The following is a 24,056-nucleotide window of genomic DNA, read 5'->3' as shown; positions in this document are numbered from 1 at the left end:
GAGGAGATCAAGATCCTTTAGAGGCAGGGGGAGATTACATAGAGGCAAAGGTGGTTCTTGGTAGTCTCATGATCAGTCTAATAGAGACAAAGATTATCATTACTCTGGGAAGCATGGACACATAGTAAAGGACTATCATAAAAAACAAGTTGACATGAAAGAAAAAGGCAAACAACATGGCAACTATGCATCTTCTAGTAACAATCATGATGATTAGACACATAGGCTATTTGTTATGCAACATGTTTCGAAGGATATGCCTAAGAAAGGCAAGGCTGATGAACAATGGTATATAGATTTAGGTGCATCCAATCATATGACTCTACATGGTGAGCGGTTTGATGAAATGACTGCTTGCTCTCATGGCTGTGTATGGACTGGTGATGATACACAACATGATATCAAGCATATAGGTGTGATACCATTAGTCATGCATAATGGCAAGAAAAAAAGTCTGTATGATGTGTTATATGTATCATCTATCGGTAAGGATCTACTATCTATTGGACAAATTGCAGAGCAAAATGTGCAAGTCAAGTTCAGTAGAGATGGCTATTTTATAGAAGAGTATGGAAATGACTACAAATTGATTTCTAAAGGAAAAAGAGATAACAAGATATTCACTTTGGATGCATCTATTCCTGACTTAAAGGCAGCCATGTTTGCCTATGATAATGGAGCAATTAGAGATGTGAAAATCTAACATGAGCACATTGGTCATGTAAACATACAAAGGCTGAAACTTATGCAATAGAAGGAGATCTTGCTTAGCTTCCCAAATATCTGCAAAATTGTATGGCTATAAACCAGATATCAACCACATTATAGTATTTGGTTGCATTGCTTATGTACATGTATCTAATGAGAAGCATTCATGATCTTACACCCTATGAGAAATTGTATGGCTATAAACCGGATATCAACCACATTATAGTATTTGGTTGCATTGCTTATGTACATGTATCTAATGAGAAGCATTCATGATCTTACACCCTATGAGAAATTGTATGGCTATAAACCAGATATCAACCACATTATAGTATTTGGTTGCATTGCTTATGTACATGTATCTAATGAGAAGATGAAGAAGTTAGATCCGAAAATTGTCAAGAGTTTCTTTCTTAGTTATGCATAGAGCAGAAAAGCTTATAAGTATTGTGAGACATTGATAAGCACGGATGTAGTATTTGATGGGTTGACATCATGGTATGGTGGTCAAAACGCAATGGTTTTTGATGGACTAGCCAATCATAATTGAGGGCTGAAATGATGAACGGATTGCCTCTTACCCATCCAACCTCCAATCCTCACTAAGAGAACTAAAGAGGGGCACCACCTAGCCAAAGGGAGGATGGGCTAGGACATCCCTTTTCTCAAAGAGAATCAAGAGAACCAAGACACAAATTTACAAGAGAGAATATATGTGCTAGACACCATATTGGAATATAAGAGAGAGAGATGAGAAGAGAGGGAGACAAGAGGAGAAGAGGTAGAAGAAGCTTGCCATTATGCTACATGGAATGAGAAGATGAGAAGAGAGGGAGATAATAGGAGAAGAGGTAGAAGAAGCTTGCCATTATGCTACATAATAAAAGAACTTACTCATAGCTTACCTCAAAGAGATGAGGATATTGTAGAGTGCTCTCATGGACTTGTCATTGTCCCTCCCTTTCCTTTTCTCAAAGAGAATCAAGAGAACCAAGACACAAATTTACAAGAGAGAATATATGTACTAGACACCATATTGAAATATAAGAGAGAGAGAGAGATGAGAGGAGAGGGAGACAAGAGGAGAAGAGGTAGAAGAAGCTTGCCATTATGCAACATGGGATGAGAAGATGAGAAGAGAGGGAGATATTAGGAGAAGAGGTAGAAGAAGCTTGCCTTATGCTACATAATAAAAGAACTCACTCATAGCTTCCCTCAAAGAGATGAGGGTATTCTAGAATGCTCTCATGGACTTGTCATTCTCCCTCCTCCCCTCCCTCCATGGGCTCTTTATATAGCCTCCATGAGGGATTAGATTAAGCTAATCTTCTTGATTAACATAATCCTAGATGATGTATGGCATCTTTGAAAATATGGAGCATAGTGGATGGGACAAGTCCCCACCTTGGTCATCATGCAAGAAGCCAAGGGTGGTGGTAGACAACATAGATAAATGGAGCTAGATTACAAGAGGTGGGTGGCCAAAGCACATTATTATAATATATTTACAAGAAGGATAGAGTGGAAAGTTGGTGTGGTGAAAGAGAGAAGAAAATTGCATGTAGCCAGCAGTCTGCCCCTTCGTAACTTCAAATCCGTGAGGAATTTGAAAAAAGTTTCTTCTGCAACTTTGTAGACCAGGTCGAAACCGATCGGCCTTCGCGGGAATTTTCTTGAAATTAGCTTTTTCTTGGGAGTTATTGAGATTATAAAAAAGGCTTCCAAAAGCTGCTTTGACTTTAGTATCCCATATGTATATAAATACATATAAGCATGTGACAAAAGGGGTCCATGCTTGTAAGCTTTTGTGCAAGATCCAAATGACACCATGATGTGGATATTGACTTGTGTGCAAGGGTGAGGTGTCCTCTAATGATGGTGATAGATTCCAAATCTTAGTGATGCAGACGGGGCCCATGTGTAGTTGGAGGCTAGTCCTTTGAAAAATCCATGCATTCACTCAACTCCTAGGTGTAATCCTTTTTCATCTTCACTAAGATAACCATCCCTTTTACCCTTTACATTGACATGCCTCCTAAGAACTCGTTCCCCCCATTTGCTAGAGTTATCGTAATCGAGAAGCAATGTAGCATACCTAGTGCTTGAAGAGTAAACCCAGAGTGATATGGTAGGCTCTTGATAGGGGCTTTGGCCAAAATTTTGTGGTAGTAATCCGGGTTGTAAAAAACCCGGATCATTAGCCCTCCCCTTAGGCTAGAGGTATTCATGCCTCTAGCTTGATAATGATGGTCCAATAGAGCAAGGAGGACTACACCCCCTCATTGGTGGCTCTTCATTGAATGACTGCTCCAAAGTGTTCATATTTCTTTGAAAATAAGGCTTCAGTCGCCATCCATTTACCCTTGTCTTGTGAACCTTCCCATCCATGTCACCTAGCTTATAGCTGCCATTTGGATATCTCCTTATGACCATGAATGGCCCTTCCCACTTGAACACAAGTTTAGCATCCTTTCTGTTATCAAAGCGATTATCATAACGTAGCACAAGTGATCCTTCCCTTATGTGTTTGCTAGCCAGCTTCTTATTAAAGGTCTTCCTCCTCTCTTCAGCCTGCATGGAATAGTGTTGGACTGCTGCTTCTCTATCTAACTCCAGCCTCTCTAGATCCAAGATCCTTTCCTCTAACTTCTTATCTTGATTCTTCTCTTGACTGGCTACTAAAACACGCAAACTGGCCAGTTCCACCTCTATAGGAAGCAAAGCTTCTTGGCCATAGACGAGGTGAAATGGAGTATAGCCAAGTGAGGTTCTGAATGAAGTCCTGTAGGCCCAAAGAGCTGCATTCAATTTTTTATCCCAGTGCTTGGGGTGCATGTGTACCTGCTTGGTAATTATCTTACAAATAAGCCCATTCACTTTTTCGACCAAACCATTACACTGTGGATAGTAGGGAGTAGAATGCCTGTGCTTGATTTTTAGCCTTTCCATTAGCTCCCCTACTAGGTTTGCCCTAAAACCAGGACCCCGATCAGAGATAATTTCCAAAGGTGTGCCAAACCTGCAACAAATATTTTCAAACACAAATTTTCCACTTCTTGGGCTGTGATCCTACTAGTTGCTGAAGCCTCTGCCCACCTCGTCATGTAGTCCACTCCCATTATGATGTATTCCTTGCCAGATTGAGTTCGTGGGAGTGGCCCTATTGCATCAATCTCCCATTTCTCAAATGGGCCATATGTAGTTATGGGATTTTGTTCCTCATGCACTAGCTTCCTTGGTCCGGCCTTTTGGCAATCGTCACAAGTGCGGCACCAATGTTGCACATCTCGATGTAGACTAGGCCACACAAAACCGGCTTGGAGAATCTTTCTGCTGGTTATTTCTTGAGCAAAATGTCCGCCACAAACCCCTTCATGGCAGCTCTTAATCACATCTATAATCTCCTTTGCTGTTGGCACCCTTCTAAGCACTGCATCCTTTCCTTTGCAATACAACACATCATTTATCAAGCGGTATTTAGTGGCCTTAGTAGCCAGCCACCTTTTCTCACTTTTACTCATATGTGTAGGTGCCTCACCTTGCTCGAGAAAATAAAGCACATCTTGTAGTTGAAACTTGCCTTGAAACAAGGGAAGCTTTACGGCAATGATGCCCACCATTGCCTCTTTCAATTTTTCAGCTGCTAGAGCATCTGCGTCGCCATTTGTGCACCTTGGCACAAAATAGATTTGGGCTTTCTGTAGCTTTCTCATGAGAGTTTTAGCTTCCCTCATTTTCACTGCTAAGTTATCATTTTTACAAGCCCAGATTCCTTTCATTTGCTTAACAATGAGCATAGAATCCCCAAAAACATTAAGCCGAGTGATACCATGTGAGAGACACCACTTCAAACCTAAAAGCAAGGCTTGATATTCTGCCTCATTGTTAGAATGGACATCCTCCAAGCTGATACCTTCTCCATAAAGTTTGTCACCTATGGGACTGAACACCACTATTCCTGCTGCCGCTCTGTCTTTAATACGCTTGTAGGCTCCATCAAAGTAGAGGGCATGGGCATTCTCCACCCGTGGCGGCTCCTCAAGAGGAGGTGTCTTCTCTTTTACCTTTCCCTTCTCCTTTTCCTTCTTTTGATGGCATCTATGGGTCAACAAATCAGCTAGGCAAGCTCGAGTAGAATCCTCCACCTTGAGGTGTAGTCAAACTCTTGGAGTTGTATCACCCACTTAGCGATTCTAGCTGAAACATCCATGTGCTGTAAGGCATAGGGAAAATGCTCTTCTGTCGTGATCACTGTGAATGGCCTAGGGAGAAGATAAGGACGAAACTTTCTTATAGCAAACATTAGAGACAAAACCATTACCTCGACCATCTTGTACCCTCGTTCTGATGCTGTCATTACTCTACTAGAAAAGTAAACCGGTCTCATTAGTCCAGTTTTAGCATCCTTTTGTATTAGTGCTGCCCCTAAAGCATTGTCCCCAAAACTCGGGTTGACAAAAAACTCTTGATCCCAACAAGGCTGTAAAATTATAGGAAGGGTGCTAAGAGCCTTCTTCACCTCGTGAAAGCACCTTTCGCTTTCGTCACTCCACAGGAGCTCCTCGGAGTGGGTTAACTGTTGCAGTGGAAATATTAATTGGGAGAGGAGATGAATGAACCGCCCCATATATCGCACCTTCTGAATGAAAGAGGTTAGTTGCTTCACAGAAGATGGTGATGGCACCGCCAATAGGGCCTTAACTTTGTTTGGATCTGCTTCAATGCCCCTCTCACTTACGACATGCCCTAACAAAGTTACACTGCTTTCGCCAATGCGACACTTCTCATGGTTTAACTGCCCCCCCATTTGTGCGAGTCGGTTGAAAGCTTCATCCACCTTCCCTAAATGTAGAGCCTTAGAACTATAAATACAAAAATCATCAATAAAGACCCTGATGGATTTCCCAAAATATGGATGGAAGACATAATTCATGAATCGCTGGAAGGTAGCTGGGGCATTTGTTAATCCAAATGGCATTACTTTGTAAGCAAAACAACCCCAAGGTGTAATGAAGGTGGTCTTCTGTTGATCCTCCTCAGCTATTCGGATCTGGAAATAACCTGAATATCCATCACAAACAGTGTATCTCTCATGCCCAGCCACCTCGTTGAGTATTTCATCCTGAAAGGGAAGAGGAAAGTGATCTCTCTTAGTTGCGGCATTTAGCGGCTTGTAATCCACACAAATCCTCCATTTTCCATTCTTCTTGGGTATCACCACCACAGGTGAAACCCACTCTGAGTCCCCTATTGGATAGATGAAGCCTGCCTTTAAAAGTCGTTGTACCTCAGTGAGTAGAGCATTTTGTTGAACTACTCCCAATCGTCGTAGTCGCTGCACCACTGGCCGTGCTCCCTCTTTTAGATTAATGTGATGTTGTACTGCTGTCACACCTGTGATGTGTTCATACTCAGAAATAAAAAGTGCAGAGTGTTTTATCACCACTTCCATGTAGGCTGCCTTCTCCTCAACTGATAGATCCTTAGCCAACATTTTTTCTAACCCCTCCTTCTCGACCTTTGGAAGCTGCTGCGGAATTTCACTACTAGAAGGCCCTTTTAATGTAATCCCCATCACTTCTAGAGAGCTTTCTTCCTCCTCATTAGAAGACTCTCCCTCTGTCATAGATGACCAACCCTCGCTGGAACTCCATTCATCAGCGGTGGTTTCTAACATAAGATCCTCCTGTCTGCCCTCCTTCATGTTGTAGATAGTGCTCTTCCATTTTTTATGCAGCCCCTTTTGTGGCCTGAGCTCTAGAGCCCCTGTCTCCCAATCTTGTCTGGCTTTCATTCCCATTAGCCATGGTCGCCCAAGAATGAGCGGATAGCCATCCCCCTTCACTGGCATCACATACATGTCAAGCTCCAATTGCACTCCACACACCTTTACCTTGACTTTCTTTATAACTCCCAAACAATTTACTACCACATTGTTAGCCATTTTGGCCCCAAATTTAGTAGTTTCATTTACCTCTAATCCCAAACGATGCATCAACTTTTCCGTCATGACACAAATCTCTGCACCTCCATCCACATATGTCTTTGACACTCTCTGCCCATTGATTTCGGCTTCCACTAGAGGTACAATATCTTTCATCTTTCTAGCCTGGATTGCATTCACATGTCTATTCTTCATGGGTCTAATGCTTACCATCTTTGACCATTGTCGCCGCACTGTTGGAGATAGATGTAGTAATTGTGGCCATGAAATTTTTGGCCCTTGATTCCTCACATCAGCAAGCAAATCATAAGCTCTAGTACCTTTACCCAAGGGAAAATCATCTGGCTCAATGTGTCGGCGTGAGCGAGCCCTCCTCTTTTTACTGGTGCGTGTCTTTGCAGCCACTGATGACTCTGCCTCCTCTTCCATATTTTCAACCTCCTTTGGTGGTGTAGGCTCCATCTTCTCAATTCTCCGGGCTTTCTTCACCGGCATTGCTTCAACCTCTACTACTTTGGCCTTCCCTTTGACATCACTCTCATCTAAACTAATTATCCTAACATCATGATTCTCTGGCGGTTGGACAGGCAAGGGCAGCACCTCTGCAAGTGGTCGAGGATGCTGGAGAACTTGAACCGGTGGTGGAGGCCTTGGATTCGGTGGAACAAACCTTTCCCTAGGTGGTGTCACTTGTTGTCCCCTCCTTCTTGGTTGGAACCCATTTCCTGGAAAACGCCTGGGATGAGGGCAAAAGTACATACCATGGCCAGTCTCCCCACAATTATAGCAAACATACTCTCTTTCTTGTCTTCTTGGACCTCGATTGCCTTCATTTATGAGGGGAGGGGGCCGCACTCCTTGCACCAAATTTAATGAAAGGCTTTCGAGTTGATTAGTAATGCGTTGTAGGAGCTCTTGCTGTGGTATCTCTGGTTCAGGTGGGGCCTCTGCTATTTCTCTAGGCCTTTGCATGGTTGGTAAAACCTGTATGGGCTCAACTCCCCCCTTCACTTGGGCTTGATACTTCAATTTTCTATCTTTCTCTCTCGCATAAGTGACTGATTCTTCATATGATGTGGGAAACTTTCCTTTGACTTTCTCCCTTAGTAGAGGATGGAGTCCGGCTAGAAAACAATCTTTCTTAAGGCAATCAGGTACTCTTTCTCCCTCGGCTAAAGATGTTGTCCATTTATCCCACAATTTTATAAACATGCCTTCATAGGTTTGGTACTCCCCTGCTATGGTTTGGCGAAGATCTAAGAGTTGTCTCCAAATATCTTCAGGTGGCTCTGTATCTTGGTACTTGTGCATGAATGCGGTCTTGAGATTCTCCCAATTACCCCTTGTAGCCTCTGGGAGAGCTTGATACCACACTCGAGCATCACCCTTTAGAACTAAAGGGAAGGCCCGTACTTTGGTTGCTTCATCATCCCGGCCTGTGACTAGAAAGGCCATTTCTAAGTCATCCAAAAAGTCCAGAGATTTCTCCCCTTTGTGCCCAAAAAAACTTGGAAAAGCCATGATAGAAAGATGTTGATCTAGCTCAATACAAAATAAAGATGAACACGTCTAGGCCCAAGTCATATCTTATTAAGGGTAGAATAAATGGATTTACAGATGCATTAATCTCAGCAAGACGACGAGGGCCCAATAAACACCTTATAATATTTTGAAACCTGAGCTTTGTGCTAACAATTATATGCACGGTTTGTCTAGCAAGTGGACGGATAGGTCCATACAAGTCCCTATGGTTCATGGGATACACTTAGAGTAGAATGAATATGTGCACATTAAAGGAGATGTTATAATCCAAAATAGGGAGTATTATGGGATCAGGTGACAACAAGATCTCTCTCAACCTCTCAGCTCCAAAATAGAATACCAACCTTTGCTGCAAATGTATCTTTCTACTAATGCACACATCCACCCGAATGTTTTGAACCGATTGAAAGTTGTAGAAAGTAGGAGTAGTCATTTATGCATTAACTACAAATGTACACTACAAACTTTTATGAAGCGTGTCGTTGAAGCTATGGCCTCTTAGATCCCACCATTCGAGAGATGCGAAGGATTTGCTCACCACTAATTAGCGTAGCTTTTGTGTGACCATCATCAGCCTTGTAAAGTTCATAGGCTTCGATAGCTATCTTTTCAATTACTTTGAGTCTTCTTGCTAGTAGTAGTTGAAGCGCATCACCATATGTAGCCTCTCGCCAATACCGCACACCATTGATGTGTAACTCACCCTCCAAAAACTTGTTAATCCCCGAATTTGAAAGCGCCTTCACCACTTGAAGACGAAGCTCCGTAGGGAGTGTCTTTACACTAGACACCAAGCACTCAACACAATGCCTTGACGTAGAGACTTGATGAGAGCAAGATTTCTCATGAAGCAAAGAAGGATGTGTGTAATTAACTTGCTTTACCCGCATACGTGCCGTTTGTCGATAAAGATCCTTCTTCTCATGAGCTTCTTTTGGAGACCATTGCGGTACTCTTGAGCGGCGAATCCCTTGAATAGGGTTTGATGAAGATTCCTCCTTAGTGATTTCTTGACAAACACTCGTTGAAGAAGAGGACAACTCCTTAGATGTTTCTTTCTTCATGGAAGTTGTAGAGCATAGCTTGAGAAATCCTCAGCGGGGGCACCAAAAATGAGGGCTGAAATGATGAACGGATTGCCTCTTACCCATCCAACCTCCAATCCTCACTAAGAGAACTAAAGAGGGGCACCACCTAGCCAAAGGGAGGATGGGCTAGGACATCCCTTTTCTCAAAGAGAATCAAGAGAACCAAGACACAAATTTACAAGAGAGAATATATGTGCTAGACACCATATTGGAATATAAGAGAGAGAGATGAGAAGAGAGGGAGACAAGAGGAGAAGAGGTAGAAGAAGCTTGCCATTATGCTACATGGAATGAGAAGATGAGAAGAGAGGGAGATAATAGGAGAAGAGGTAGAAGAAGCTTGCCATTATGCTACATAATAAAAGAACTTACTCATAGCTTACCTCAAAGAGATGAGGATATTGTAGAGTGCTCTCATGGACTTGTCATTGTCCCTCCCTTTCCTTTTCTCAAAGAGAATCAAGAGAACCAAGACACAAATTTACAAGAGAGAATATATGTACTAGACACCATATTGAAATATAAGAGAGAGAGAGATGAGAGGAGAGGGAGACAAGAGGAGAAGAGGTAGAAGAAGCTTGCCATTATGCAACATGGGATGAGAAGATGAGAAGAGAGGGAGATATTAGGAGAAGAGGTAGAAGAAGCTTGCCTTATGCTACATAATAAAAGAACTCACTCATAGCTTCCCTCAAAGAGATGAGGGTATTCTAGAATGCTCTCATGGACTTGTCATTCTCCCTCCTCCCCTCCCTCCATGGGCTCTTTATATAGCCTCCATGAGGGATTAGATTAAGCTAATCTTCTTGATTAACATAATCCTAGATGATGTATGGCATCTTTGAAAATATGGAGCATAGTGGATGGGACAAGTCCCCACCTTGGTCATCATGCAAGAAGCCAAGGGTGGTGGTAGACAACATAGATAAATGGAGCTAGATTACAAGAGGTGGGTGGCCAAAGCACATTATTATAATATATTTACAAGAAGGATAGAGTGGAAAGTTGGTGTGGTGAAAGAGAGAAGAAAATTGCATGTAGCCAGCAGTCTGCCCCTTCGTAACTTCAAATCCGTGAGGAATTTGAAAAAAGTTTCTTCTGCAACTTTGTAGACCAGGTCGAAACCGATCGGCCTTCGCGGGAATTTTCTTGAAATTAGCTTTTTCTTGGGAGTTATTGAGATTATAAAAAAGGCTTCCAAAAGCTGCTTTGACTTTAGTATCCCATATGTATATAAATACATATAAGCATGTGACAAAAGGGGTCCATGCTTGTAAGCTTTTGTGCAAGATCCAAATGACACCATGATGTGGATATTGACTTGTGTGCAAGGGTGAGGTGTCCTCTAATGATGGTGATAGATTCCAAATCTTAGTGATGCAGACGGGGCCCATGTGTAGTTGGAGGCTAGTCCTTTGAAAAATCCATGCATTCACTCAACTCCTAGGTGTAATCCTTTTTCATCTTCACTAAGATAACCATCCCTTTTACCCTTTACATTGACATGCCTCCTAAGAACTCGTTCCCCCCATTTGCTAGAGTTATCGTAATCGAGAAGCAATGTAGCATACCTAGTGCTTGAAGAGTAAACCCAGAGTGATATGGTAGGCTCTTGATAGGGGCTTTGGCCAAAATTTTGTGGTAGTAATCCGGGTTGTAAAAAACCCGGATCAATAATCATGCTAAAAATTATTCTTCCACTAGTGCTACAGTGAGTGGACCTACATGAGGTTATGTGTCTTCTACTATTAGTCCTTGGATAGGATGGCTACGGGGTCATGGATCTGCATCCACTGACACAGACATGTAAGTGAGGGGGAGATTAGATAAAGGCAAAGAAAAGATGCTTGATGATGTTACTAGCATGCTTACATTCAAAATGAGTCACTTGGTAGTGATAGTCTTGATAGTGAATTGGGTATACCATTTGTTATGATGCCAACATATATGTATCTCCTCATGAGAGGCAATTGCATAGTGAATTGCAGTTAAGAAGGTCAAAAAGGGTCAAAAAGCCTATTAATAGGTTGAGTTACAGTGGGTATTTGGCTAGAAATTTTTCTTACATGACTAAAGTGATGGGTCATAAAGAGCCTATGAAGTTCAATGAGGCAATTGGAGATAAAAAAGTGGTGTGCTGCCATGGATGAGGAATATGCAACATTGGCTGAAAATGACATATGGGATTTGGTGAGACTACCTGAAGGCAAAACACCCATTGGCTATAAATGGGTTTACAAAGTGAAATGTAAAGCAAATGGATCTTTGGAGAGATACGAAGCACGTCTAGTTGCTAAAGGTTATGCACAAAAGTATAGCCTTAAATTTGAGGAGACTTTCAGTCCAGTTGCAAAAATGGCAACTATGAAAACTGTCATTGCTTTCGTAGCATCTAAGGGATGGAAGCTTTGATAGATGGACGTCAAGAATTCATTTCTAAATGGAGATCTGAACAACATGAGGATTATGTACATCCTAATTACCCAAAACATGTGTGTAGGCTGAAAAAGACACTTTATGGATTAAAGCAAGCACTGAGAGCATGGAATATCTGCATTAGTATGTATTTACAGCAACTTGGTTTTCAAATGGGACATGCAATCTGTATTCTTTTTGCAAAGAAGACAGAGAAGGGTTATGTACTCTTGGTGATTTATGTGGATGACTTGGTCATCAGTGGAGATGATGACCATGGTATTGCTAAAATTAAATCCATGTTATGGGCTAAGTTTAAGGTGAAAGATTTGGGAGAGCTAAAATATTTTCTTGGGATTGAGGTTGTGTCTAGACCTCAAGGAATCTAGTTGTTATAAAAATAGAATGCTCAGGATATGTTGCTAAAATATGGGATGATGGACTGTAAGCCCATGGAAACACCATTGGATCAGAAGTTCAAACTTGCAGTTGATGTTGGAAGTGAGATAGAGAATGTCACTATGTATAGGCAAATGGTGGGTAGCCTAATCTATCTTACTATTACCTATCTTGAACTCAGTTACTCAATGGGCTTGATTAGTGAGTTTTTGTAGAAGCCACATAAACCGCATTTTGATGCAATCAAGAGAATTATGTGGTACATGAGAGGTATTTCTAATTATGTGCTATTTTATGAGTTTGGAAATCCATTTGAGTTGACAGGTTATAAAGATGCTGAGTGGGTTGGTTGTGCTTATGATAGAAGGTCAACCAATGGTTATGCCTTTAGTCTAGGCAATAATATGATCAACTAGAGTAGTAAAAAGTAGCCTACCATCACTCTTTCTAGCACAGAGGCAGAGTATAGAGGTGCAACCTTAGCTGCATGTGAAGCACTTTGGCTCTTGAAACTGTTACATGACTTGGGTATATAGATGGACATGAAGGTCACATTGCATTGTGACAACATGAGTAGTGTGCTATTGGTTAGCAACCCATTCTATCATGCTAAATCAAAGCACATCAAAGTTCATTATCATTTCATAAGGGATATGGTACTTCTAGGAAATATAGATTCGCTTCATGTGAACAGGTAGCTGACATCTTAACCAAATCACTTGGCAGAGATTTACTTTAGAGAGCTACTTGGAATACAATAGTTGCCTACACCTCATGCACTAATACTCCTAGGAGGTGTACATGTCTTCTAGGGTTCTATGCTAGGAGGTGTTCCCTCTCGTGGTGGTTGCTATGTGGGTTTGCAAAATGTGCACTAAGGTGTGCCTAAGCACACACCTAATTTTAAACCCATGCTTATACTTGTGCATGTGCTCCTATTGAAACCAATCTTTCTTCTCAATGAGGGTATCAACAAATTACAACAAGCATAAAATTCACATAAACTAAAAATGTAAATATTACCACTTAATCTTGGACAATAGACAATATGTTCTCCAAAATTGGCACCCCTATGGTATTTCTTAATCTTGAATTGCAATTTGGATGGAATACAATGAGATGCCTTGAATCTCCTTTGCTCTCCAATTGCCTCTTACAATCATAAATGACTAAGAAGCCTTCAAACCAAATTGCCCCTTGGTTCGGAGATTGGCCTACCATTGTGCTCCTTGGATGATAAATTTAGCCCAAATGTTTGTTGGTTAAATGACCACCTGAATATCTTAAAATTATGCCAATTTCACTAATTAAAATTCAAGTCTCTAGGCCTTCAATTCCTAAGCCACCTCCAATGGTTGATTTTGTTGGAAATTGTTAAAGAAGGATGAGAATAGACTAGAGGATGAGAGAGAATGTTGAACACAAGAGGAGCACAAAAGTAAGCAAGTAAGAAAAGGATAAGAAGCTCTTTGACCTTGCTCAATTTACCCTGGATTATAGCCACGGAAGGCTCCTAAGGTTAGTAGGGATGCAGTCTCCGATTAAGGTGAAACTTGGTGAGGAGGAAGGACAATGTATATACTATAGATAAGCCCTTTAGGCTTGTCCATTATCATTTTTGGTATCTAAGGTCATTTCAGCAGCTGTTTTGGATCTCTAAGTAGTCTTGACAGTAGTTTTTGGGTATGTTGTAGATTCGGTCGGCCGTTTACAATGCACAAGTTACAAATTTTGAATCTAGAAGGTTTCAGATATTTACTAGATTGCACACATAGAGGCATGTATGTATAGATTGTGGATTGTAGTTATTGTTATGGAGTCAACGAAAAAGGCTATATGCTTAGTTGTGGTGCACTTGGTATTAGCTTTCTTATAGATTACAATTTTTGGTAAGTTGTTTGTTTTGTCAAAATATTTAACAACTTCAACCATATTGTTACCAAGAAGCTTGATACAAACAATTAACATGCACGGAAGCTCAGGACAATAAATTTCTTGAAAGGAAAATGTGTTTGACATTGAAAGAGACGTGGTAGTAGCACCTAAAGTTTCTGCATGAAATGCTATTTCAAAACAAGTAAAGGCTAGAGAAATTTACGAGCAAACATAGAGTAAAGTGATATACTTGCAGTTCGTTAGTATCACAAATAGCATGATTGGCTATTTGTAGAAATTTGATATCCCCACTATTGCATGGAAGAATCTTGTAAGGTTATTCGATGTAAATACAAAGGCTAGAAAGCTATAGCTTAGGACCAAGTGAAAAGAGGGAAACTATCCATTTATAATTGTGCCTTGAAGATCAAGAGTATCTGGAAAGGTTGTTTGAAGTAAACACAAAGGCTAGAAAGCTATAGCTTAAAACTAAGTGAAAATAGGTGACCTGTCCATTTATAATTATGCCTTGGAAGTAAACATAAAGGCTAGAAAGCTATAGCTTAGAACCACATGAAAAGAGGGAACCTCTTTTAACTTAGTTCTGAGCTATAGCTTTCTGGCCTTTGTGTTTACTTTGAACACCCTTGCCAGATACTCTTGATCTTCAAGGCATAATTATAAATGGACAAGTTCCCTCTTTTCACTTGGCTTCCTCTTTTCACTTGGTTTTGAGCTATAGCTTTCTGGCCTTTATGTTTACTTCAAATAGCCTTGCTAGATTCTTCCAGACAATAGTGGGGGTATCAAATTTTTGCAAGTACCCAATCATGCTATTTGTGATACTAACAAATGGCCATTATATGACTTTACTCTATGTTTGCTCCCAAATTTTCCTAGTCTTTACGCATGGAAGAATCTAGTAAGGCTATTCAAAGTAAACACAAAGGCCAGAAAGCTATAGCTTAAAACAAAGTGAAAAGAGGGAACCTGTCCATTTATAATTATGCATTTGAAGTAAATACAAAGGCAAGAAAGCTATAGCTTAGAACCAAGTGACAAGAGGGAACCTTTCCATTTATAATTATTCCTTGAAGATCAAGACTATTGTGGAAGCTCTTGGATCTATCAATGTGGTAGTTGATAATGATGATATCATGCGTGCATGCTTAGATAGACTTGGAGATAAATACAAGAGCTTCAAGTCATCTATGAATACAAGAGATGATATCCCTAATTTTGTAGACTTGATTTCTATGATGATACTTGAGGAGAAGAACCTTGGCTTGGATTCCCCTTCTTCTCAAAGCAAGAATAAGTTTGAACATGTGTTTTACTCTATTAGCAAAGGTAGAGGTTGTGTCCAAGACCAAGGTGGTGGTTGTGGTCAAAGTTTGATGAACAACAAAATAGAGGAGGAGAATCTTGAGGAAGGAGAAGTCAAAGAGACCAAATTGTAGATTCTAATAGGCAATAAAATTCTAATGATAGTAGGGAGTGTTGGCATTGTAGTAAGAAAGGCCACATTTTTAAAAATTGCTTCAAAAGAAGGCTTTTTTTTTTAAAGTAACAAGGCAATTATCCATCTAGTATAGAAAAAACAATGATGAAAAAAGTGGAAAAAAAATTACTTATACAACACTTTACGAATATTATGATGACTGCTAATGGTTCATCAAAGAATAATGTATGGTATGTAGACTTAGGTGCCTCTAACCATATGACTTCTTATGGAGAGTGATTTAGAAATATGTGTAATCTAGAGTCTCCAAGCCATGTGGAGACAAGAATGACACATCTCACCCCATTACTTATGTTGGAAATGTTCCTTTGAGTATGAAAGATAGGAAAACTAAGTACTTGATTGATGCGCTGTATATACCAAATATTACAAACAAATTAGTTTTTGTTAGCTAGATGGTAGAATAAGAATTGCAGGTTCCGTTCACATCTGATGGTGGTTATCATGTAGAAGATCCTAAAAATGATTGCACGTTGACTGCAAAAGGAAAATGTGTTGGTAGGTTGTTTGATCTTGATGTAAGCCTACTTGAAATGGATGCTACCATGTTTGCACAAGGTTCATGTGTTGTGGATGATATTGAGATTTGGCATAAGAGAATCAGTCATGTGAATATGCAATGGCTGAAAGACATATAGTCAAAACACATTGTGGATGATTTACCCAAGTTTAAAGTTGATGGGATGCATAAAGTATGTGAAGTATGTCAATTTAAAAAGTAAGTAAGGCACGTGTTTCAATATGAAAAGAATGTATGTAAGAAGCCACTTGAATTGATACATTTTGGTATCTAACAAAGAATGCAACCTTGAGTGGTTGCAAGTATTATGTTTCCTTCATTAATGATCGTACTTGTAAAATATAGGTTTACCTTATGCATGATAAAAGTGAGGTGTTCACTCATTTTAAAAGTTTTAAGGCCTTGGTTGAGAAGTAGATAGGGTTGCATATTAAATAACTAAGGTTGGATGGAGGGGAAGAATATCTCTCTGATAAATTTTTTGCTTTCTTATAGAAAAATAGTATACAAAGGTAGCATACGTGTAGATATATTCCATAGCAAAATGAAGTTGCTAAGTGAAAAAATTGGTAATATTACTCACTGGCATATTAGGTGATTGATATTAGGATACATTTGCAATTATATAGCTAGACTACACCCACGTATCCATCCTTGGTTATGGCACATTCATTGTGCCACCTCTTCTTTCCTTAGTAGATTCACACTTAGTGATTGTGTATACATACTTTGTGATACTTTTATATTAGTATTTTATCATGATATAGACTTAGTTCTTTTGTATGGAAGAAGAAGAAAGAAGAAGAAGAAAATTTCAGCCCTATCTCTCTATGTGCTCAAGTCTTCATTGCTTTTGTATATGTGCTCTTGGATTTTATGTATGTGCTCATGGTTTCTTCATCTCTCTCCCCTCTTGTCTATTTTCAATATTGGCCTTGTCAATTAGTTATGCAAATGCCTAAAAAGCCCTATTTGAATGTAGCTAGATGAATATTGAGGTATGTAAAGTCCACTTTACACTATGGACTTTTTTATGAGGGAGGTAAGGATATACAGATGTTTGGATACACAGATGCAGATTAGACTGGTATCATGTCTAATAGAAGATCTACAAGCAAATTCATGTTTTCCCTTGGTACTATAGTAGTCACATGAAGCAATCAAAAAGTAACCTACATTTGCTTTATCAAGTACAGAGACTGAGTACAAAGGTATTGCTATGGCAGCATGTGAGACAATATGGATGTAGAAGTTATTGGGTCATTTGGATGTGCAATTAGATGGTCTAGTTGTCATTCATTGTGACAACATGAAAAGCATACAATTGGCTAGGAATCCTATGTTCCATGCTAGGACAAAACCATTGAAATGCATTACCACTTTGTGAGCGAGAAGGTACTGAGATTGGCTTAATATATGTTAGCACATATTATTAGATAGCTGACATCTTCAAGAAGGAATTGGGAGAAGAGAAGCTTTGAAAGTTTTGAAGCTTACTTGGAGTTACAAAGATGTAGTTGAGCTTGAGGGGGAGTGTTGAGATGGCAAGCTCAACATGTATGGACATTGATGATGGACCACCTAGCTAGATGGGCCCGCATGTCTAAACTTAGCATATAAGTGGTCATTATGACTCTTACATGGCCATTGACATAGCAATTATTATATTTGGTTTGTTACACCTATCTATAGTTGGCATAATTATAGCACTAGTTGATTAGTATAGTCCATTATGCATTATTTGACTTAGCATATCACTTTCCCTTATGTTGTACCTTATCTATACTTTGTGTACATTGAAAAGTGTGTGAAAGAAGAAGAAGAAACTAGTAAGAAAACAGTTTGGTCTCCATCTCTCTTTGTGTATTGTTGGGTGAGCTTCTTCTTGTGTATATTGTATATGTTTGATGCAACGGCTTGAGTGAGTCCCCCCACCACATGATTCATGACATCTTCAATGAGTTATGCATTGCACATCCAATGTCGACCGAGAAATAGGTTATAATCAAGTCTCTTCATGACCACAAATGTGATAGAGAACTTGACACGCACAATCTTCACTGACCAATCCTTTAGCACATCTAGGGGACAGACTTTAGAACCATCAATGACAATGAGGTTAAAGTGGAAACACTCAATTGAGGGGTTGCCCCATGTCTTGAGAATGTCTTGAATTTTGATGCTGACACTAGCTCCCATTTCTATAATGCCTCTCTCATGGAGTTACCAAGGGCTTTCATAGACAGAACTAAATGTTGTTTAGCACCCTCCTAAAACATGACTCCGAGAGCACGAAGTATGGGGGTAGCTAGGAAGTTAGACATTTTTTTTTTAAATTCTCCTCAATAGGCTGGTTCTTATTATTTCCATCAATCCATGTCTTAAAAATTATCCAAATTATGGGATTGTTCTTACATATAGCATACCCAATGGTATTGAGATACTTGTAGAAGCTAAGGTAGCAAAGAGCCCAGGGTCTTCCTGATATTGCAACTTCCATGGCTGACCTTAAGCACGTATTTGGGCTCCTACTTTAGCAATGGGTCATCCAAAAGTGTTAGGCCTAATCGTTAAATCTAAAGAAAGTGTGCTATTGGCACCATGTGGTTGCAAATTATCCTTAGCTTTGTCAGCCCTAATTTCAACTTGAACCTCTTCCACCCAATTCTTCATGTTGGGAATAAAGGGCCATCATGCCTTTTATATGTGCACGAGTGTGAACACACCCTTAGCATATTGTACTTTCATATATATATCTATCTAAAACCTAAAGTGGTACACTCGTCATTGTACCAAAAATGTGCTCACACTCTACACTGCTTGCTCTTGCTCTCTCTCTATGTCTCTCACTGTGCATACGACAGTCTGCCTTGATCTCTATGCCTAATCAATTCCTACAAACTGGCATCAGAGCTGGGGTTGAGGCATTTGTACTTCTCAAAGTTTGTGCAGGTCAACAGGTCACGTCTCTGCTAGGTGACAATTCCAGGGTGTAGGCGCAGGACAAAAACGTCATCTCTAGACAGACGATAGGTCGTTTCGTGATCTGGCAAGCAAGCGTGAACCAGGCGATAGCTTTCAGGCTCATGGCAGGTCAGTGACTAACTGGCGGCAACTTCCAACTGTAGGTGGTTGCAAATCAACCTTAGCTCCTATGGCATCAGGCGGTACTTTTCTCTTCTGCAATGCAACTGCAAGGCGACGGTCACGACGACTGCAGCTGGTCAACGGGAGCAAATTCGTCATTTCCTTTGCAAATTTTTTTTTACTTTTTTCAAAGATTTCCTGCAAACAAGCCTTTGCCCACTGACGGCGGGCGTTCGTGCATGTAGCCACAGTCATAATTTTGGGTAGGTTTAGCCCTAGAAATTTGGGGCTTTTCCCAAATTTGGGAAATTTGATGCATGACAAGCAAATCTGTTTCAAAAATTGCAAGAATTTGTGACATTATGTCCCCGAGATTTGGGGCTTTTCATGTACATGCACAAATTGGGCTGAAATTAACCCAATTTCTCGACATTGAGGCACATTAGACCTCGTGCAATTTGGGGTTTTTGGAATTTGGGCAAAATTTGTGCATCATTTGATCATTTTATGTACATGCAGGTTGAATTCCGTACAATTTGGACATCAACACTTGGTAAAATTTGGGGGTTTTGTTGAAATTGCTTTATTTTGGCAAAATTGGATAGTCCTATGCATGACAAAGGAAATGTAGATGTGTATTTGACTCTTTGAGCACAAAATTTTGGGGCTTTTGACTGTTCATGTCAAATTTTATGCCCATGGGTACATGTACAAGAGAAATTGCAGCTGAAATTTCGGGATTTCTCATGTAATGTGATGCACATGCCCTTGGAACAGTTGTAATCAATTGGATAATGATGTAGCACTTGGTTTGGTACTTCTAAAAACTTAATGAAATCTGTACTTCTACGTGGTCATTTATTGCTCATTGGTACTTGTTTGTACCTTGGTCACTTGGGTGACAGTTTGGGCCTGCATTTGTTGGTTTTTTGTCACATTTGGGCTGAAAATCATGGTTGGCAGCAATGACAGCAATAATTTGATGCACATAAAGAAGGGGCACATAATTTTGTAGTGTAGAAAAACCAGTGCTATAATATCATGTTACAAAAGAAGCAAGCAAAGCTGATCAAAACCAAAGGGGCAAAGCCTACGGACATGGATCAAGACGATTGGGATGAGTTGAATGAGCTTGCACACTCAACCATAGAGCTATTGATTTCTGATGCCTTGCTCTTAAACATTAAAGGTTTGGATTTTGCATATACTATATGGACTAGATTGGAAGAACTGTATGCACAGAAGATTACTGCAAGCAAAGTGTATTGGCTGAAAAAGCTTATGGATTTGTGTATGAAAGAAGGTACAGAAATGTCTGCTCACTTGAGTGAGTTTAACTCCATTTTCAGTCAGCTGGTTGCCTTGATAAGGAATTTAAGGCTACTTTCTTGCTTTGCACTCTACCAGAGAGTTGGGATACATTTAGGACTGCTATGTTCTAATGTGATCCTTTTGTATACTGATGTAGAGAGTGCTCTACTTATGGAAGAGATGAATCAGTAGAACAATGCATCCAGTAAGTCTTCCAATGCTTTGCATACTAGGGGTAGATCACAGCAAAAGGGCAAATATGATGGCAAAGGACACAGTAAATCACGTGGCAAAGATGTTGAATGCCATCATTGTGGCAAGAAGGGTCACTTTAAATGTGACTACTACAAATGGAAGAAAGGGAAAGGAAAAGGCAAGAAGATAGGTGATAGCAAGGAAGAGAAGAAGGATAGTTAGCCTAAGAAGAGCAGTGTAAAAATTGAAGAGGTAAATGTAGTCACTCATGACAGTGACAGTGGAAGTGACATACTCTTTGTCTCTTCACACTTTGGTGCACATGCTTTACTTGCAGATACAGATGATGACATGCATACTTGGATTCTCAATTCAAGTGCTTCCTTTCATGTCACCCCTCATAGTCGGTGGTTCTCCACCTATATGGGGGGTCGACATGGTGTTGTCCATCTTGGGGACAACTATGTATGTGAGATTGCAAGTATTGGAAGTGTGCAGTTACAATTTTAGCATGGCTTTGCCTTTACACTTTAGAATGTACCTCAAGAGCTTGATTAGCACAGGGCAGCTAGATGATGATGGTCTTCATACTACCTTTGGTGATGGAAAATGGAAGATTTGTAAGGGATCTAGGGTTATTTCCAGAGGTTGCAAGAGTGATACCTTATATCCACTTCATGTATCTAGTGTGCATGACCATGTTGTTGCCATGATCGAGCAGCCAAGTGTTTCTTTATGGCATGGCCGGTCGGAACACATGAGTCAAACAGGAATGAAAGTGCTTTTTCATTTGGGTTACTTGCCTCATCTTCGTTATGCTGATTTTGAGCATTGTGATCATTGCATTTATCGCAAACATGCACAGACCTCACATAAAAAGTCTCTTTCTTTGAAATATTCTCCTCTAGAATTAGTACATTTGGATGTATGTCAAATTCCAGGATTATCTTTAGGGGGAAATAAATATTTTTTCACCTTTGTCGATGATGCTACACGGGAAGTATGGGTTTACCCTATCCGTACCAAGGATGAAGTGCTTGATAAGTTTAAAAAATTCTTGGTATCAGCTAAAAATCAGACAGATAAGACACTTAAGTGTCTTCGCTCTAACAATGGTGGGGAATATGTGTCCCAGGCCTTTCAGGCATTTTGTGACAGCAAAGGGATAAAGAGGGAGCTCAGTGCCCCTCATAATCCGCCCCAAAATGGAGTTGCGGAGCATATGAATCGGACCATACAGGATAAAGTCTGTACGATGCTATCTCATGCTGCATTACCCCATGGTTTTTGGGCAGAGGCTGTTATGACAGCTATTCACTTTACTAATCGGTCACCAAACAGGTCTTGGGGGGGGGGGGGGGGGGTTCCCCAAGAAGCGTGGTCGGGCAAGCCACCTTCATATGCTCATCTGAAAGTGTTTGGCTGCGAGGCTTTTGTGCACATTCGTAAAGAAAAACACAACAAACTTGAGCCAAAGTCCTGTAAATGCATTTTCCTAGGATATGGTGACAAGGGTGAAATGGGGTATAAATTGTGGGATCCCGAGAAAAGAAAAGTAGTACACAGCAATGATGTTATCTTCCGAGAAGATCGCATGCACAAACAGCCCGAAGAGACCGAGGAGGTCCATAGGGTTGTATTCTAGGAAGAAATACCTTTTGGACATCAAAATGTGCCCCTTGTACAGTAGAAAATACCTACTGTAAATGAGCCTGTAAATGCAGGAAATGATGTTGGAAATGATCAGCCAGGTATTGCCCATGAAAATGAGCCATTACATGTGCATGAATAGCCAAGACAACAAGCTATTAATGCTAATTTGCAGGCTGAAATGCAAGGAGACCATGCTGAAAATGGAAATTTGCAAGAACAGCCAGCAAACAATGACCATTGGGTTAGGAGATCATCTAGGGCTACTAGACAACCTGACAGGTTTGTTCCTGGTGTAATTAACGTGGCTGATTATGCCATGTTGACAGACTGTGGTGAACCGTCTTGCTTGGAGGAAGCAATGGATAGACAGGACAGCGAGAAATGGTATAAAGCCATGCTATCAGAGATGGAATCTCTTGAAAAAAATGGCACTTGGGACATGGTGCAGTTGCCTAAAGGGCAGAAAACCCTTCCATGCAAATGGGTTTACAAGATGAAGGTCACTTCTGGTTCTTCACCCAAGTACAAAGCAAGATTGGTTGCAAAGGGGTATAAGCAGGAACATGGAATTGATTTTGATGAGATTTTCTCTCATGTAGTCAAGATGACTACATTGAGAACCATTTTGGGCTTGGTTGCAGTTGAGGATATGGAGCTCATACAGATGGATGTAAAGACTACGTTTTTACATGGTTATCTGCATGAAGACATATATGTGCAGCAGCCTGAAGGGTTTGTTGAACAAAGGAAGGAAAAAATGGTATGTAAACTCAAAAGAAGTTTATATGGGCTGAAACAAGCACCAAGAGAATGGTATCATAAATTTGATACATTCATGCAGTCCCAAGGCTTTCATAGAAGTCAAGTGGATCATTGCTTGTACACCAAGAAGGTAGCAAATGGCAGCCTGATTATCTTGGTTTTGTATGTTGATGACATGCTGATTGCTGGTAGGGATACTCATGCCTTTGACTCACTGAAGCAAAGTCTTCATGGCAGCTTTGACATGAAGGATCTTGGTGATGCGAATCACATACTTGGCATGCGAATACTCAGAGAAAGATCAAAAGGCTTACTTTATCTATCTCAGCAGGAGTATATCTCCAAAGTTTTGCAGCGATTCAATATGGAGGGGGGGGAAACAATTGGGGTTCCATTGCCTTAGTGCAGAAGACAGCCCTACGTCTGATGATGAGAAGGTTGAAATGGCCAAGATACCATATGCTTTAGCTGTTTTGGCAGTTTAATGTATGCCATGGTTGCTACATGTCCTGACATTGCCTTTGTAGTGGGAGTGGTTAGCAAATACGTGGCAACCCGTGGCAAGAAGCATTGGGATGCAGTGAAAGGTATTATGAGATACCTCAAAGGCACAAAGGAGTTGTGCATCTACTTTGGAAAGCAGAAAGCATATGTTGTTGGCTTTACAGATGTAGACTATGATGGTCATGCGGACTGTAGGAAGTCCACTTCTGGGTATGTGTTTACTTTCATAGGAGGAGCAGTCTCTTGGATCTCTAGGCTACAAAAGTGTGTTGCATTGTCTACTACAGAGGCAAAGTATGTGGCTGCCACTAAGGCATGCAAGGAGGCTTTATGGCTTTCACGTCTGGTGGGAGAGCTTGGCATCATAGAGTTACTTGTTCCCCATTGTGATAGTCAGAGTGCTATCATGCTAGCATGGAATCCCGTTTTTCATGCAAAGACAAAGCACATACATGTGAAGTACTGCTTCATTAGAGATGTACTTGACATCAAGAGCATTGAGCTTGTCAAAGTGCATACATATGATAATCC

General features: G+C 40.4%; 1 protein-coding gene across 1 annotated transcript; it reads left to right on the top strand.

The window, feature by feature from the left end:
* The first annotated feature begins 256 nt into the window (after positions 1–256).
* Positions 257–703, top strand: LOC148009156 (uncharacterized). Its single transcript, XM_087673756.1, has one exon. The coding sequence runs from the start codon at positions 257–259 to the stop codon at positions 701–703; it is 447 nt and encodes a 148-aa protein (XP_087529882.1).
* The last annotated feature ends 23,353 nt before the right edge of the window (positions 704–24,056 follow it).

The sequence above is a fragment of the Lygodium microphyllum genome, unplaced genomic scaffold (assembly GCF_053477565.2).
Source record: "Lygodium microphyllum isolate KBCC unplaced genomic scaffold, Lygodium_microphyllum_v1.1.10 scaffold_36, whole genome shotgun sequence".
Lineage (NCBI taxonomy): Eukaryota > Viridiplantae > Streptophyta > Polypodiopsida > Schizaeales > Lygodiaceae > Lygodium > Lygodium microphyllum.
The sequence above is the reverse complement of the archived record's forward strand: the minus strand, read 5'-3'. Positions and strand labels throughout refer to the sequence as shown.